General features: G+C 42.3%; 2 protein-coding genes across 4 annotated transcripts in view; one reads left to right on the forward strand and one right to left on the reverse strand.

Annotated features, from left to right (window-relative positions):
• Positions 1 to 18,453, forward strand: part of CPSF7 (cleavage and polyadenylation specific factor 7) — a 22,177-nt gene continuing 3,724 nt past the window's right edge. Inside the window, exons 1-9 of one of the 3 annotated variants that reach the window (XM_035123729.2) lie at positions 1 to 36; positions 532 to 642; positions 9,684 to 9,902; positions 10,846 to 10,949; positions 12,154 to 12,299; positions 16,826 to 17,228; positions 17,639 to 17,757; positions 17,846 to 18,014; positions 18,205 to 18,378. In XM_035123729.2, coding sequence (XP_034979620.1) covers positions 589 to 642; positions 9,684 to 9,902; positions 10,846 to 10,949; positions 12,154 to 12,299; positions 16,826 to 17,228; positions 17,639 to 17,757; positions 17,846 to 18,014; positions 18,205 to 18,373 — 1,383 coding nt within the window. In that variant the 5' untranslated portion in view covers positions 1 to 36; positions 532 to 588 and the 3' untranslated portion in view covers positions 18,374 to 18,378. The other 2 variants (XM_035123720.2, XM_035123737.2) reach the window with 2 other exon arrangements.
• Positions 18,192 to 18,453, reverse strand: part of TMEM216 (transmembrane protein 216) — a 17,661-nt gene continuing 17,399 nt past the window's right edge. The window contains exon 5 of the mRNA XM_060277061.1: positions 18,192 to 18,300. The gene's annotated coding sequence lies outside the window, so the exon portion shown is untranslated. The remainder of the gene's footprint in view (positions 18,301 to 18,453) is intronic.

The following is an 18,453-nucleotide window of genomic DNA, read 5'->3' on the forward strand; positions in this document are numbered from 1 at the left end:
GGGGCGGGGCGCCGGGAGGAGGCGCTGGCTGTAGCGGTGAGAGGAGGAGGAGGCGGCCGAGGACGAGGGGGATGGGTGTTCGCGCGCGCGTTTTGGGCCTGCCTGGGATTGCTAGGCCTTGAGCAGTATAACGGGCCCCGAGCGGCGCCGGGGAGGCGGCGGAGCTTCGTGGCCGGGGTGAGCGCGGGGGAAGTGGGTAGCGGTGGCGTGTCTCCGTCGCAGCGCGGGAAAAAGGAGGCGATGGCGGGCGCGAGCGTCCAGGCGCGCGCAGCTATGGCGGCCCGCGGAGGAGGGGAAGCGGGGAGGGAGGCGGCGGCGGCCCGGCTCTCGGGTTCTCCGGTGCCGGTGGAAGGTCTCGTCGTCCGAGTCGCCCTGAGGCGGCGAAGGGGGCGGGGCCGCCTCAGCGGGATCCTTGGCGGAGCGGAGCTGCGCGGGAACGGGCCTGGGCTCTCCCGGCGGCGGCCGCGTGAGGCGGCGATCTCACTAACCTGCGCCTTCTTCCCCCTTCTCTTTGCTCTGTGACCCCCGCAGTGCGGCTCTTTCTTCTCCCCCTACCCCCGGTTCTCTCGGCGGCTCCCCTGGAGAAATATGTCGGAAGGAGTGGACCTCATCGACATCTACGCTGACGAAGAGTTTAACCAGGTGAGCGCGGCTGCGGACCCCGCTGGGTGGGCGTGAGGGCTGCGCCACCGTCTCGGCGGGATGTGGAAGGGCGGCAGGTGAGCGCTAGAAGAAGAGGCGAACTCTCCACGAGCCCCGAAACTTCGGCCCGTGCTGAGGTCTCAAAAGAGAGGTTTGTCCTCAGGTGCGTTGTTAGGCTGCTGGAGCATCCTTTCCTTGCACGGTAGAAATACGAAAATCTCTGTAGAAGCAAATTCCGTTGTGTGAAAAGTTCGTTGAGTGAGAAGTGAATAGTGTTAAATCAGCGTTATAACTGGAGATTTTCTAATAAACTCCTCACATTTGCCAATTGGTGTGAATTGTTTTACTCTACAGGAAAGAAAACATCATGAACCAAATGAATGCATGTTGGAAGAAATGTTGAATCACTATTTGTCCTTGTGTGTTTTGGAATGTTTGAAGTTTTCCTTTTAAAAAAAAGAAATAGGAAGTTACAGCATGATAGAAATAGAAAGTAATAGCAAGTTAGTCTCCATAATCTCTCAAGTGAGAGAGGCACCTTCCTGGAATCAAGTTAACATAACAGTTGAGGATGATGAATCTTTTACAAATATGTAGCTTGAGTCAGTGAGCAGACCAGTAGCTCCTGCATATGTGATTTCAAGTTACGGTACATAGTGTTCTGTCCCATTAACATACATTGACACAAAAAATAAACATGGAAACTGATAGGCAATTACACACTTAATCACAGGCAATACTAGCACCTTCATAGGAAAAGATCCTTCAGTTTTGCGCACACATTGCTGCAGTACATGTTCATTCTAGCCTAAAAAGAGAACAGTTAAGTGATGTTAGGGGTAGGCTACAGCAACTTTAGTCCACCTTACAGTTCTACTTCTCACTTTTTATGCCTGCTTATACCTAATCTTTTTTGGTGCAATTATAAATTGGGTCATCTTAGTTTTTGAAATGACTGTTTAATGGGGGAAAGAAGTGGGAAGACAGGATAACCTTTTCTGTCTGATGTATTAACTTTGTGTGAGAGTGCATTGCACTAGAAGTCAAATCTGGTTTGTGGTGTATATTGTTCCCTATTGATTTCAAACCTCAAGGCTTGATTACTGTAGCACACTTTATGTGGGGCTACCCTAGTCCGGGAGCTTCAATTTGTGCAGAATGCAGTAGCCAGACCGCTCAAAGGAGCAACATACTACTCTACTGCTGAGGGAGCTGTTGTGGTTGCCTGTTTGTTACCTGCCTAGGTTCAAGGTACTTAAATTAATTCACAAAACCCTAAACAGTACAGGCGTTTGCAATACAATTTTTCTCTTTAATCCCTCAGTTTTTAATGATGTTTTATTGATGCTTTTTGCTGCTTTTATTTTTATATGCTGTTAACCACCTTGGTATATTTTGATGGAAGTGTGGATTATAAATACATAAATAAATAAATAAATACAAATAAACACCCACATGTGTTTCAAGTGTGTGTTTATGTATTACTTTAAATAGAACAGTAAGAAGGCCATGCAATTCCATAAGCAGTAGGGCTGGAACCAAACTTTCACTGAACAGAATTGTACTGTAACCACATGGCAACCAGCAGCCAGTTTGTTCATAATAAGTCCTTTAGTGGCATTGTTCAGTGGCAGAGCACAACAAACCATGCAGGAGGTCCCAACAGCAGTCCCTGCCATCTCCAGATAGTGACTGACTGCTCTCTGAAGCCCCAGAGAACCTTTGCCAGTCATTCTACCAAATACTAAGCTATATGGACAGTGGTCTGACTTGCCTTAAACCAACACCCGATATTCCTACAAACCTGGACTGAGGAATGTATAGCTCCATATGCTTTAGCCCCTCGCCCCAACTACCTTCTGTCCTAGGCAGCATGGTTAGTGCTCAGGGATGATGGGCATTGTAGTTAAGCACATCTGGGGGGGGGGTCACAGGATTCCTACATGTGCAATACTCATAGTCCTTACTCCATGTACATGCCATCTAGCATTCACAACTAGTGCAAAGGCACTTAGCTGTTTTCAGTACTTTGGAATATATGAATGCTGGTGAAGTTGCAACATCACACAGCGTTTGCTGCTGCCCTAATTGTTGTTTTTTCTGACTGCATGGCTCTAGGTAATGACATTTCATCTCTGGGAGCATCTGATGGATGAATGCTTGTCTCTGGAAGGCATGGGGTGTATGTTAAATGTTCCTGTTTATTTGCAGTTCAAACACTTGATCAGGCAAAAATTATTCTATTCTGCCTATAGTACCCCATTTTTAAATATTCTGTTCCCTACCAAGAGTAAAAGAAGTATAACACAAGTATGTAATGAATTAATTTTATCTATAAGAGGTTTTCATATTTCTACAATAGTTTTCTGGAGTAAAGGATTGTTCTTGTAAACTTGATAATCTGTTCTGGTGAAGGTGTTCCATCCTGAAAAAGTTTTAATTACAACAAATCACTGGTGTAGATGGCACCATTACAGCTTTCAGACAAATATGTTTTATATATTTATTTGAAATTCCTAGTTGTGACAAGAAGAGAAACATAAAATATATTGAGGACCAAATCCTCTTGTTTAGGTATTTGTGACATAATTCAAAAACTTTATATGACTTTTGTGCACAGTCATCGTGTGTGCTATGTCTGTTTCCTGTAGTATTTCTGCCTACCATACACTTCATTCTGTATACCTTCAGCCACTCTTCTCTTTAATGTGTGCTTACCCAGTCTTCACCCATATTGGCTTGTTCCCCAGTGGATAGATTTAGGCCACATTCACACCATACTTTTAAAGTACTATGATACCACTTTAAACTGTCATGGCTTTCCCCAAAGAATTCTGGGAGCTGTCGTTTATTAAAAATGCTGAGAGTTGTTAGGAACTATTCCCCTCAGAGCTACAGTGGTTTAACAATCAGCCCCTCTTCATTCCGTAGCGAACTCTAGGAATTGAAGTTATGGAAGGGGAATAGGAGTCTCCTAACAACTTTCAGCACCCCAAGAGTGCTTTAAATGTGTGGTTTGAATGTGACCTTATTGGTGTATAAGAACAGTATTTGTAGGCCTATAGTTGCTTCTTCATCATCTATTGGCAATGATGTTGTTAGCCACACTTGATCTGTTGCAGGATAGGAATAGTAAAAATGTACTCCCCATTTCTTCACAATGTTCATGGTTGGAGCTTCCCGGGGGGGCGGGGCAGGGCGTACTCTTACTGTGGATAGCATCTTCAACTTGGATAGTGGTGTTTTGTGGCGGGTTATTTGCTACTATGTATGGCTTATTCCCCACACTGCCTACCATACCTTTCATGGGGACCTGCTTACTAGTATGCATCTCCTTTTGTAAGTACAGTTGTTGAGCTTCTTAGCTGTTTGTGTACTGAGCAATGAAACAGACTGCTTCTGGAGAGCCTGAAAACAGTAAACATTGGGCACCTGCCCTTTCTTTTTCTTGAATTTCACCCATAGCTATAGTTGTGGCATCACTGGCTGCTACACAAGTGCAGAGTTGCACCACCATAATGGTTTTGACAGATGAGATCAATGTGCAGGTGTAAATGTTCCATTTGTGTAGGAGTAGGGCTCCTTTCCATGGTGCAAAACGTGGGTTATAAAGTGTTTTTTCCACTATGGATAGCAGGGAACTGTCTTCACATTAGATGCTGAGTTCGCAGTTCATGAATAATTTCCCTTACCAGTCTGATCGGGTGGTGTGCATAGAGCTCATATTTTTTAATACATCTATTCCAGGATAGCTTATGTACTGAGTCTTGTCACGTGTTTGGTGTGTGGCACCTTGTCATTTCATGTGCTTTTTCAAGAGTATGATGATGATAATAACAATAATTATTATTACTATTATTATTTTTTATTATTTATACCCCGCCCATCTGGCCGGTTTCCCCCAGCAACTCTGGGCGGCCTCCAAGAAAACATAATACAGAAATCCATCAAACATTAAAAGCTTCCCTAAACAGGGCTGCCTTGATTAGCTATGCTCTTTTTTGAGTTGGGGCTGAACCTGAACCTCTGCTTGAGGAACATGGGAAGCTGCCTTATACTAAATCAGACCATTTGTCTCTGTAGCTCAGTACAGTGACTAGCAATGGCTCTCTGAATTGTCAGAGCAGGGTATCTCCCAGCCCTATCAGGTATGCCAGGGATTGACCTTTTGATATTCTGCACGAAGTGCTGATGCTCTCTGTCCCAGTCCCAGATCCTCTCTGGAGTGGGTTCTGATGTAATGGATGCTGCTGCCCATGTTTATTTCCCCTCATTTAAGAGTAACTTGGTTCCCATAGCTTTTAAATGGGTTGTCTTTATATGCTAAAGCTAACCCTTTCATTTCAGAGTTCTGTCCCTGTGTGTTTTGGCAGGAGGGTTAGTCATGCTTGTCTAGCGGTGGAGGGTGTGGGCTGTTTCCTATGAGGTAGTACCGTATGATGGTTATCAATGTACACTCATGGCCCTTGGATAGAATGCTAATGAGCAACATAATTTTTTTTCATTAGTTTCATTTTCTTCCATCTTGGCAGCATTAGGATTTGCACACCACAACTGCACTAGTGCAGTGGTATTACATGGATGTGGGAATACACCTTTGGACCCAGAGATGCAAAAGTTGCTTGTAAGCTTTCTTGTCCCTAAGAGAATCCACTGAAGAACTAGAGAAGACATGGCTAAATAAGAACAACAATTGGACCAACAGACTGTGAGCTTTACTGTATGTAGGAATTCATCAATGGAGGCCTTTGTCAACTGGTAGCCACTAAGATTACAGTAGAGCCTTTTCAGTAGTGGCATGCACTTTATTAAATACCTTACCCAATGAGATCAGTCAGGCCTTCACACTGTCTTTAAGTAGCAGGCAGAAACATGACTGTTTTAGAAGACTTCTGACTGTCTTCTCCCCACTCTCAGTTTAATTTGTTTAATGTTGTACATTTATGTGATTTTCAGGAATTACTTATATTCTTCGACCTGGCATGTTAACATTTGCTCATTACCACTATTTTTTAGAATTGCTGCTCTTTCATGTTTTTAGATATTGTATGAAACTTGGTTTTGGAAACCCTGATTCCATTTTTTTTCTTAAAGGCAGGATATAGGTTTTTACAATAAATTAATAGTTGAGCCAAGAATATAGAACTGTGTTCTAGGATCAAGTTTTGGAAATAGAAATCACAATGTTTGGAAGTAGGCTAAAGATTTGATCAAAGTTTCAGCAAACTGTTTGTTTCCTCTGCAGATTCAGAGTGCAAACAAGAATGTGTTGCAAATGCAGCTTCAAGAAAAATACACATTGTTGAGAATTCAAAGCCTCTGTGCCATGCAAAAGTAAAGAAGCACATACTATGGCTTGGGTCCAGGGTTGCTGCAGGCAAAACTTCGCTCAATCTGTGCTCCCATTGGAGGAAAGGAAAAGCAATCTCCACTGATCCTTCCTGCCCCCTGAAAAACTGCTCTGAGGGGAGGGTGTTGAGGAAGACCCTTTGGAACAGCATGGGAGGTGGCAGTAGGAGGAAATCTGCAAAAATGGCCATCACGGCCGCCCTCCAGCAGGAGCCATCCCTTCCACAAATGAAAGGAAACTCTTGATGAAGCCTCGTGCATTTAAATTTTGAAGAAAATGGTTAGGCTTTCCATGGAATTGAGCTTTACTCTGATTGTAAAAAGAAATAAGATATTTCAAAATTGAAACGGGTCCAAAGTAATGAAAAGCAAAGTATGAAGCCAGTGAATTTCCAGCTGGATATTTCCTAGTACGGAGCTTTTTCTTACTCCAAAGGTTTTAAAACTCACTCTGAAAACTGTCTTAACAGTTCCTGATTCACTTGGAAGTACTAGGGTAGGGGTAAAACAAAAATTAACCCCAAATCTCTTCCTATACAGCTAAAAAAGAAATTTTATGCTGTCGTGTCTTTGGTTTACCAATTGCATCTAATGGTCTTGATTCACTTTTTCAAGTTCCAATAAATATTGTTTGGCAAAAAAAGAAAAAATTGAGAGCCATCTAGGATGTAGGGAGAAGCTGGAATTAGAAATGAATAAACTCTGGAATTCCCTCTTACCTTGAAAAAGGGGATATCAGCATTGTAGTATCAAAAGAATGCAGTTAGAGTCTGAAGAGACACAACATGTAGCACTGTCTTCTTGGGAACCGTGGCCAGTGGAAAGAGAATCTCTAGGTGTTGCAGGAAAGTTGCTGAGAATAAATAGGTCTGTATTATTTATTGAGACTATACTGTGTGTAGGGAAGAACTCTGGTGTCAGGCCTATTGCATGGTTCAAAAACTGCCCAGAAATACAGCAAATAAAATAAAAGGTGTTACCTGTGTGCGACATGACCAGATAACCAAGAATGTGCAGGTCTTGCTCACATGAATGCTTGCAAACACATTTAACAGGATCTTTGGAAGGTTTCAATAGCATTATCAACAGCCACTAACTACCCTTGTTCCTGATGACGAGTCACCAGGAAACTACTTTGTAGTACAGTATATGTGTGGGTGGTGTTGCTGGATATGCACCGTTTTCTCTTCCCTTGCAGCTTATGTGATTCTGTCTTGGGTTGCTGGAGGCTATTGGGGACATTCTTCTGATGGTGTGGGCTTTTCATTGCCTTGCAGTGGCAGTCGGTATTTGCTAAAAGGCTAGAGTGGTCTTGTGCCCTTACTGTCTTAGTTTAGTTGAAAGTGAGTAACACAAACTGTACTGTGGCCTTTACTGAGGAAATATAAATATATTTTTCTTGGTGTCAGGAAGCTAACAATAAGTAAGTTTCCAATCTTCTGCTTTGCAGATTTAAGAGGTGTTCTAAAAATAGAATTAAGTGCTGATAGCTTGAAAATGTTGAAGTGACTTGACTTTCCTATCACCCTTTAATATCACTGCTGTTCTTAATTGATAACATTTTGTTAGTAGTATATTTTCTTTTTCTTATTAGAAATATCCATTCATTATTGCAGATTTGTCTCGTAAATATGTAAAACTATTTCTACTGCTAGTAATTTTTTTGTAGTATGTACCGCTTTCTACTTGAAGATTTCCCAGTATTTGACTTTATAAAGATTGCTTGAAGTAGGAGCTGCTGTTATGTTTAAAATGGTCTGAAACAGCCATGTTTCTTTCATTCTAAATAATTGGGATGTAACAAGCATATAACTAGTTCTATGAAACGAACAAATGGTTGTGACCTGCACCCCAATATATTGACTTTAATCCAATATAGCATACTCAGGCTAAAGCTCATTGATAACTACGTAACAGGCTAATTATGATTAAAGGTTTGACTGATTTCAGTGGAGTTAAGCACATCCATCTGAAATTAGACAGTGACCATGATCCAATACATGCCAGAATTCTGATCTTGATAACATACGGTACGGTAGGATAAATAGTTGAATTCAAACCCATAACAAGTGCTAGAATTTGATTGTTTATATCCTACATGAGTTTTTGCAGTCTTGCTAGTTTAAAACATTGAAGAATCCTCCAGGTGGGATTACCTTACAATAATCTGCGAATTACAATACAGTAAAAGTAATGTGTATTTGTTTTATTTATTCAATCTATTAGTTGCTTTTTTACCAGAGGGACACAAAGCGACTTTGAGTATATAAACAGACACACATATTAAAACTGGCATAAAGAGAACAAAATCTGAAAAACAACCCTGTTTTTAAAAGGCAGTACAAGGTTTATGTTCTAGCTGCTGCTGTGTATACAAATTGAGCCAGATTATATTGCGTGGGAAGATAAAAAATTTATACCGTATACCACTCTACATAATACAGTGGTACCTCGCAAGACGAATGCGTCTTGTGATCTGATGGTGACTCGCAAGACGATTCGTTTTGCGAAAAATTCATCTTGTGAATCACGGTTTCCCATAGGAATGCATTGAAATTTCATTAATGTTTTCCTATGGGCAAAAAAAGAAATTTCAATGCATTCCTATGGGAAACGGCAATTCGCAAGACGAATTTTTCGCAAAACGAATTGACTCGTGGAACGAATTAAATTCGTCTTGCAAGGCACCACTGTCCTGGATCTCTCTCTCTCTCTCTCTCTCTCTCTCTCTCTCTCTCTCTCTCACTCACACACACACTATATATATCTACAGTTATGTCCCATTGTTACTGCATTCCAGCTTCTAGATAACGTTAGGCTGACAGGAATTATACATGTGTGTGCATAATGTGCATATTCATGTATTAGAATCCTTTCACGGTGCATTTTTTTAAGCTAGTAAAAGATTGCAGTGTTAATCACAGAAGACTACAGTATAACTACCGGTACATTTTCAGAAGACCAGTGAAATATTGTTAGAGTTCCAATATAATTGTTTGCTTCTGATAGTGACTCTTTAAGTGTTGTGAGGATGAAATAATACTGCATGATACCTAACTCCTCTGAAGAAAAATGTAGAGGCTGATTTCTAGTGGAGTTCAGTATAAATCTTGACACAATCTGATTACCTTTCATGGAACAGCCTACAACATGATACTGCTCAAATAATCCAAACTAGGGAAAGAAACCAAGAGGCCTTTCTGCCAAGTTGAGTGGCCTCTTATATAGGTTGGTGGTTATGCTATATGTGATAGTCTCCTTCACTGCATATATGCAACAAGGAAATACCCCTCATTGGAGCAGTGAGGAAAATGAGGTGGGTCTGCACACAGGGTAGATGGGGGGGGGGTTTAAAAATATGGTTTGATTGCCCAGTCCTCCACAAAGAATGGAGAAGCAAAACGTCTTGTGCAGTAATAGATGGCAGTGAAACATGCATTTTCCTCATCTCAGGGAAAATGATGGGATGCTTGGGGCTACATGAAATAGCTAGTCCTACTATACTCTTTGCTCTTCCTTGCAACTAGCAAAAAGAGCATGTTTTTTGAGAAGCAGGTTTTACATTATTACTTAAATTCTAGAATTTATTATTTGATATAGGTGTGCTACTATTCTGTTATGAAAAGAACTAATGTGGAGAATTGGCCCTGCTTTGCCTCTGCGTGTGCTCAGTGGTATCTTGTGTCTTCTAGGACTCTGAATTTAGTAATGCTGACCAGATGGATCTATATGACGACGTGCTAGCTGCCAGCTCACAACCTTCTGAAAGTTGCACTAGCAGTTCCGAGCCACCCCCCGAAAACCGGCAAGAGCAGTCTCCTAAGCCAAACAGCAAATCACCTGCTATCCTGTATACCTACAGTGGGCTGCGTAATAAGAGGGCTGCTGTTTATGTAGGCAGCTTCTCTTGGGTGAGTGTGTTCCATAATCGGAGCAGAAAGTAAAGGGCCTAACAAAAACAAAACATTTGTATGGAAAGGCTGCATCTGCACTTTAATCTTACTACAGATGCACTGTTCTTTAATAGAGTACAGTGCCCCATGTGGGTGGGTGGGATTTCTGCTGCTTGCCAACCTCAGTCCTCACAACACATTGGATAAATAACTAGCATTATTGTTCATTGTGACACATTGCTCTTTTTAGGGCATTTTTATCCTGCTTTTCTCATAAAGACTCAACAGTGGCTTCAGATAAATAAGTTGCAGCAACTGTGGATGAATTTTCTCCAGCAAGTATTTCGTACTATGCTAAAAAGCAGCACATCTCCGAGTTGGAGAATATGATGCTCTTGCATTAGCAGGGTAACTTTTAAGAGAAGAGGATTGGACACAACAAATCTAACACATTTAAGATACTTCAGAAAATATGATAATAGTAGAATTGAGGCCCTTAAAACACCATGATACAGACATTTTCACACAATTGTCTGTAGCTGGCATACAGGTATGAGAGTTTTCTCCTATGAATGAATCTCTTAGGACCTGAGTAAGTCATGTTGGGCCTGCTGTGTCATTGTATAGACTGATCACTGCCCTAAGTGCATGTAGTTCTCTTGAATACCTGAGTTAATCTGCCTGTGGTAGGTGTTGGGAAAGGGATTGCTGCTGCTGTTGCTCCTTCACTTTCTTGGATCTGTCTAGAACTTCTAGGAAGATACATGTTGACACATGTATGCACACACACATCCACAGCTCCAAAAGTGACTGTAGTGGGAGGGGTTGAATCAAATATTCCTTCATTAGACTAGCAGGAACAGTATAAGAGCTTGAGAAGGACGAGTTCTATTACTAATATGATGTGTGTTCTCTAAAAGGTTTCAGGTTATAATATAATTTTCTGCCTCTTCATATATAGTGGACAACTGACCAGCAGCTGACCCGAATAATCCGTTCTGTGGGTGTTTATGATGTGGTGGAACTCAAGTTTGCTGAGAACAGAGCCAATGGCCAGTCCAAAGGGTGAGCACTCCAAGACTGCTTCATAAAAGGACCCATCATGAGGGGCTGTTGTTGTGGGAGGAATGATCTAGGGACCAGTGTGGTTGATAATGGTGTGCACATAAGTCTGGTTTTCTTGCAATTTTTTAAGGTTGCTTTAGAAGTCTCTGTAACTGTCCAGTTTGGATGCCACTGCCTTCAAAGTAAATGGCTGCTTGTTATATGTGATTCAGGAAGGTGGGAGGCTCTGTCCCATTCTGCAGAGCAATCCCTGGACAATGTGCTATTTGCTGCTGCTCTTAATAATGGCTTTACCTTTGGAGGGCATGGAGCTGAAAATTCTGCACTGTTAATGACACTGTGCTTGTGGACAGCGGGGTTGGCCTGAGAAATCATTCAAATCAGGAATGGGAGAACCTTGAGCCTGTGGGCTACATCTGCCCCTCAGAGGATTCCCATCCAGCCTCCACAGCCTCTTGTCCTTGGCTCCTGGGCTGGCTGTGGAGGGCAGTGTTAGAAACTGGGATAGGAATACTAGGAGTGATGTGGGTGTCAAAACAAATTTGTAGGGGGCCATTTTTATTGCCCCCCCACCAGACCAGGCAGCCGCACAGTAAATAAAAATTAAAATTGCTGCCGGGTGAATCAGGGAGTCTGCAGTGTAGTGTGGCACCAAAAGTGGCACCTGGACATCTCCATCAAGTTGCAAAAAGCCAATTTCAAAATGTCACTGTCACCCGCTAATTTCAAACCCTGATGGAGCGAGCTCTTTATCTCCCAAGCTATCATGGAAGTGCAGCAGATTGGATGTGCAGGAACTTCATCTTGGATAAGTACTGCAGTGGGAGATAAAGGGATGTAACCCCTTACCTCTTATTCCTGACATGGATTGGGCCCCCACACCTGCAATTTGCCAGGAGGGGGGGGCACTCACATAGGAACAAATGTGAGGTTTTCCCTCAATGCATCTGTGTGTATGCGAGAAAGATAAATGGAATGAATGGTGTGTGAGCTCATATGTGTGAGCAGATGAGGATGTGGAGGGTGGGGTGAGAGAGGGAGTGGTGTGGCCCTGTCTAATTTTTCCTCCCGTCCCACTCACCAATGCTATATAGCAGGGACATTTTGTAGGCCCTGGGTGGGGGAAGATTTCTTGCCATGGATTAGATGGTTTTCCTTACTAGAAGTTCCTGACAGTCTTCAGTTGTTTTTCCTCTGTGACCAGGTATGCAGAAGTCGTGGTTGCCTCTGAAAACTCTGTCCACAAACTTCTGGAGCTGCTACCAGGGAAGTTTCTCAATGGAGATAAAGTGGAAGTGAAGTTGGCTACCCGGCAGAACCTTGCACAGTTTGAGGCTCAGGCTCGAAAAAGTAAGTTTAGATGGGGGTTGTGTTTGCTAAGTAGGGAACAAGGCAGAAATAAAGGGCATTGGTTAGGTCTTAGAGAAACTTGAGCAGAGCTTTAAGCCAGCAACAATTTAAGTTACAGTTGGATGTGTGTGAATATCCAGGGAGTATCCATGTATATTTTCTTTTTCTGCTGCTGCTGAGTGACGCCTAAGTAGATTTTATTATCCCCTTCTATGTTGCATGATTTGAGGCACCCTTCAAACTGAATGGGCTTAAGCTCTTGAAGCTGTTATAGGTAGGACCACCCCCAGTTCCTCTCTGAACCTTCTCCAGAATTTGTGCAGCCCTGAAGAGGTAAGGTGCCCTGTATTTAGGGTTGCCAGACTCAATAGAGGACAGGACCTCTGTGCCTTTAATTGCCCTGCTCTCTTTTGAGTCTGGAAACCTTAAAGGGAAACCAGCAGACCCTTTGCTTGGAAATTAAACAAAGGTTCTGCTGGTTTCTCTTTAAGGTTTCCAGACTCAAAAGAGAGCAGAGCAATTAAAGGCACAGAAGTCCTGTCCACTATTGAGTCTGGCAACCCTACCTGTATTGGATGCAATGCTCCAGCTGGGGCCTTACCTCTTGGTCATATAATTCATTTATTATTATTTATAAAACAGATATCCCCTTTCTCCCAAAGGAGCCCAGGGTGACAAAGGAGGACCGTTTTGTATGATCCTGTCATAGTCTTAACTGACTATAAAGTTGCAGCGTTGTCAACTTTAGCACAGCTGCATTTTAATGGCCTCCATGTTCTGTGTCCCTTATCTCCATGGGGTGTCATGGTGCTGTGGTCCATTTCTCTGTGGTAGGAAGGTCAGTCAGTGTTGCTGAATCATAAGATGAAGCGGAGCTGCTTTTAGCCCTCATCAAGCTTTTCCCTGTGAAAAACTGCTTAAAGGGGCTTATCTTATCTTCACTAGGAGGTCGCGCTGGTGAATGGCAACGCCTGACAGTAACCATGGCACGTCACCATTTTTGACAAGGCCTTCGTAAATGACTTCCACCACTTTGTGATTCCTCGCCCAAAGGGCCTGAGAAATACAAATTTGCTGTTTTTAGTAATTTTATTTACACTCTGCCTCTCTCTAGCCCCCAAAGTGGCGAACTGTAATGCAGACAAGCCAGTACGATAAAGAAAAACACATGCACAAGTTAAACGTTTGACGTTCTCTTTATTGTACTCTCCTATTTATTACAAAGGAAAGCTAAAAGTGGCTTCCGTTCGGTGAACATGAAGTGAATTTTTAATGTAATTCAGACACGTGCTGAGTTTGAAATATGAATGTTATTAGATTATCCCAGACTTGCTGTCACCAAGTCTCATGTGGTGATGGTATAACAGATTTCTGTGTCCCTAATTATTGTGTGTCATTGCAATTGTATGATCATGGTTTTTTTCTTTTGAAATGTTTCTCAGCTATATTTGCAATTAATTAATTTTGCCACATTGAGACAAGATTGCAATATGTTTCAAAATCCATCTTCTCAACATTCTCTCCATGATTTTTTCCCTTAGTTCTTTTGATTATTGATTTCTTTCAATTATGTTTTAGATTCTCTATATTGAATAAAGGTATTTTTTTTAAAAAAAATGTATCAAATCTCATTACATACTATAGTTGAGCTTATTGTACATTAAAATTCCAAATTAAGATGACACAGCTTTTTTTAACCTGGAGTTATTGAAATAATATATTTTTGCTTTACGCAGACATTGTAAATCTTTGTAAATACTTCCTGTAATGCCCTTCCATATTATTGCCATCTTGGTTTGTGTCAAATAAAGTTGACTCTAAGTACAGTACTTTGGTCAGCATGGCTTGATTATTTCTCTGGGGTCAATAACTCTTCATTGGGAAGAATAAAGGTGTCATGTTTCCAGATTTAGGATGCTTTCTGACTTTGAGGCCAAGCAACTGGCCTGGTGGAGCAATGGTAGATAGTATTAATTGCCTTCCAGTACTTTATTGCCCCCTTGTTTTTTTTAATGTTGCGTTTATTAAGAATGTTGGTTTCTTAATTGTTGCCAGAAGTATTCATGGCAACTGAATCTAGTTTAATTCATTAGTCAGGATCTGCTGATGTATCTAAAACTGTATTGCTCTCAGAAGGACCATAGTTTTCTTCCATTCCACAGATAGTTGCTTATTTCAGTTGCTTATTTTATGTAGAAGCAGGTGCAGTTTGTGTTACAAACTAAGGTTCAAAGACTTCTCTGCCTCTGCATTTTGTATTACTTCTATGAGAATGGAAATGTTGATTATTTTCTGGATGTAGTGGAAAACACTTAGTTTGCAATAGGTGTTCAGGAAGTAGTTCATTGACTTAAAAAGCAACTACCGTGTATATATATAAGCCTGTTGATATTTGCCTTTATATAAAACACTGTATCCGCATATATTGCAAGGTAGTTGATATTGGCATATTAGGTTTTAATATTTCACTTTATTGAAGAATTCTACTAAAAGAACCAAATGTTCTGCTGAGTGCATTCACTAAGCAGTAGGTTCCTGAGGTCATTATTTCAGGGGACGGGAAGGAGTGGGAGTTAAGCATCTCTCCCAAAATTATGGGTCTTGAGGATTCTAATGTAATTTTGTAGTGTTAGAATGTTCAGGTTTCCACTCATTAGAATACTTATAATAGGAAAGGAGTAGGGACAACACTACAGTGGTACCTCAGGTTAAGTGCTTAATTGGTTCTGGAAGTCCGTACTCAACCTGAAGTGTACTTAACCCGAAGTATGACTGTAATTGGTTCTGGAAGTCTGTACTTAACCTGAAGTGTACTTAACCTGAAGCTAACTTTCCCTTTGAAAATAATGGAAAGTGGATTAATCCGTTCCAGACGGGTCCGCAGAGTACTTAAATTGAAAATACTCAACCTGAAGCGTACTTAACCCAAGGTATGACTGTATAGCCAATTAGTGATTTTACTGAAGAAGGCCGTTCTTGCATAATCTAGTGCTTGTATAGTGTTAGCTAGAATTTCAGACACATTTTACATAATTAGTTAAGAGAATTAGATCAGTGAGAAGGCAATTAATGTACAGTTTTGTGACTGCTGCCTGTAGTTTTCAGAGTGTAGAACAATTGCTTTGTCTGCAGAAGGTTCCATAATTAATCCCTGGCATTGCCAGGTAGGATTGGCGTCTTCTCTGCAGTCCCAGAGAGCTACTGCCAGTCAGTGTAGTCCATACTGAACTAGATGTGTCAATCACAGAATCAGAATTGTAAATGTTCTGACTTGGTGTAAGTCAACTTCCAAGTTCCTAGTCATCAAATGATAACCCATTTGAAGTGTTACATTTGCACAGTGGACTTCCATTAACACAGGGAACTCTACTCATGCAGCATTGGATACAACACCGTCTATTTTAGTTGTCACTGTACCGAAGAGTGGGTTAGTCAAATATTCCCCTTATATTCAGCATGGTTTGATTATTTTTTATGCTGTCTGTCACATTTTCATTCTTTTCTCCTGAAGCTTCCTGATTTTGCTTTTTCTTAAATGAGAAAGTTCAATACATTTGTCTCTGATAGTATGTGATTTTCTAATCATCAGTTACATTAAAAATGAGTATGTTAATATATCTTTATACATAATATAGCATACTGACTATAACTGTGATGTAAACAACAAAGTCACCAGTTCAGATTTCACCTTGGCTATAAGCTCAATCACTTAGGTAAGCCACACCTTCTCAGCCTAAACACCTATCTACAATTTTTGCAATAAAGACCTGTCAAGTAGGATTATTAGCAAGTTGACTGTGCTAATACATAAAGCATTTTGAACACACTATAAGCGCTACATGAATCATAAGTATTACTTAATGCTCAGGCAAAATTGATTTCACTGAAAGTGAACAATGTAAAATACACTCAAGACATAAGTAAAATGTTCTCAGTTCAGTTTGGACACACTTCTACTGTAAATTGTAATTAAAATTAAGCATTTATTTGGCATGTTATGCTGCCTGTCCATCTGACTCATAATCAATTCATGATACAACTGTCCCTGTCAACTCTGCACACAACACTTAAGAAAGCTCTTACAGGTCTCTTGGCCAAGATTGGGAATGCCCAGTTCCAGTGCAGGAAGGTATCTCTCTAGATCAGGCATCCCCAAACTCGGCCCTCCAGATGTTTTAGGACTACAACTCCCATTATCCCTAGCTAACAGGACCAGTGAGCAGGGATGATGGGAATTGTCCCCAAACATCTGGAGGGCCAAATTTGGGGGTGCCTGCTCTAGATACCTCAACATTTGTCCAAATCGGCCCAAAAATCTGTGTGCACATACCAGTGAAACCCACCTTTTCTCTCATGTATGAGATAAGAGTTCTGTTATTTGGGCAAGGTGTTATTGCAATTCAGAGGCATGATTGTTGACATGGGTGTACTTACTGGAGAGCGGGGAGAGGGTTATTTTGTCAGAAAACTGACCTACCCAACTGCTACAGTGTTGAGCACTTTTCCTCTTCTGTGATGTCTGACAGGGGTGCCTCCGAGGGCTCACTCAAGGGATTCCTCCGACTCGGTAGATGGCCGAGCCACTCCGACAGAGAATGCTGTGCCGCCGCCACGCATTGAGAAGCCTCCTGTGTTGCCTTTCTTCAACCGCCCTCCTTCTGCGCTTCCTCTCATGGGGATGCCACCTCCACCCATACCACCCCCTCCTCTCTCCTCAAGCTTTGGGGTTCCCCCTCCCCCTCCAGGAATCCACTACCAACACCTAATGCCCCCTCCCCCTCGACTTCCTCCACACCTCACTGTGCCACCTCCTGGGGCCGTGCCACCTGCGCTGCACCTCAACCCAGCCTTCTTTCCCCCACCCAATGCAGCAATGGGCCCCCCACCAGACACCTATAACAAGACCTCTGCAGCATACAACCACAGCAGGTGAGAGCAAGCCCATTCCCGGGAATCTGCCGGTGGGGGGGGGAATCAAAACTAAGCAGTACAAAGAACAGTAGCTAAGCCTTTTGTTTAGCAAGGCTGCAGCCCTAATTCTCCAAGGGCTTGGTTATTTTGTTTTTTATGCAAATGGTTTGACTAGACATGAAAGCAACACCTACTCCTTGGTGGTAGAAAATGTCTCGCATAGCACTAGGGCACGGCAGCTGACGACTTGGTTCTTAAAGGATGCTACTTAATGCCCATTTTGGGGAGTGGGGCAGTACCTGGTCAGCCACACATTGCTCTTTCGGAAGGCCTTGAATTGCCATGTCTATGAATAAAGAACTGTGTCATAGTTCTGCTTGAAGCTGTTTATCCTCTGTGTGTGATGGGTGTGTGTTTGTGTACTACAGCCGGGAACTGGTCCCATTGCCACCTCCTGTCAGTGATGCTGAATTTGAAGATATCATGAACAGGAATCGAGCAATTTCCAGCAGTGCCATTTCCAAAGCTGTGTCTGGTGCCAGTGCAGGTAACCAGAGCTGGCTTTTGCTACCTCTTTCCATTTCTCGCTCCTGGCCTCATTCTTACCATGCTGCCTTTGCTCTGTTATATTGCAGGGGACTACAGCGATGCCATTGAGACCCTGCTCACAGCCATCGCTGTGATTAAACAGTCACGTGTCGCAAATGATGAGCGGTGTAGAGTCCTTATCTCTTCACTCAAGGATTGTCTTCATGGCATTGAAGCCAAGTCTTACAGCATGGGCAGCAGCAGCAGCTCCTCCAGGTGAGCTTCAGGCACAGTTATTGCCGAGTAATCCAGCTACTGTCACTCATGTTGCTGATGAGCGAGTCTCAGTTGTGCTCTGGTCCCCTTCCTGGGCTTTGTACAGCCAGGTAGGAATAAGTGCTTCTTGTAGGGGAAAGGGTCTCCTTTTTACAGCTTGCCAGTAACCAGATACCTCATTGTTTTCCAGAAAACGACACCGGTCTCGGGATAGATCACCCAGTCGATCTCGTGAGAGCAGCAGGAGGCACCGAGATGTGGTCCATAATGAAGATCGGCATGAGGACTATTTCCAGGAAAGAAGCCGGGAGCATGAGCGACATAGAGACAGGGACAGAGAAAGAGACCGACATCATTGAGAGAAGTGAGAGATATTTCCAGAGTGCTTTACCTTTCCCATCCTCTCCACCCCCACCCAGTGTATTTTCCTTTCCGAAAA

This window comes from Zootoca vivipara, chromosome 1 (assembly GCF_963506605.1).
Source record: "Zootoca vivipara chromosome 1, rZooViv1.1, whole genome shotgun sequence".
In the NCBI taxonomy this organism is placed as follows: domain Eukaryota; kingdom Metazoa; phylum Chordata; class Lepidosauria; order Squamata; family Lacertidae; genus Zootoca; species Zootoca vivipara.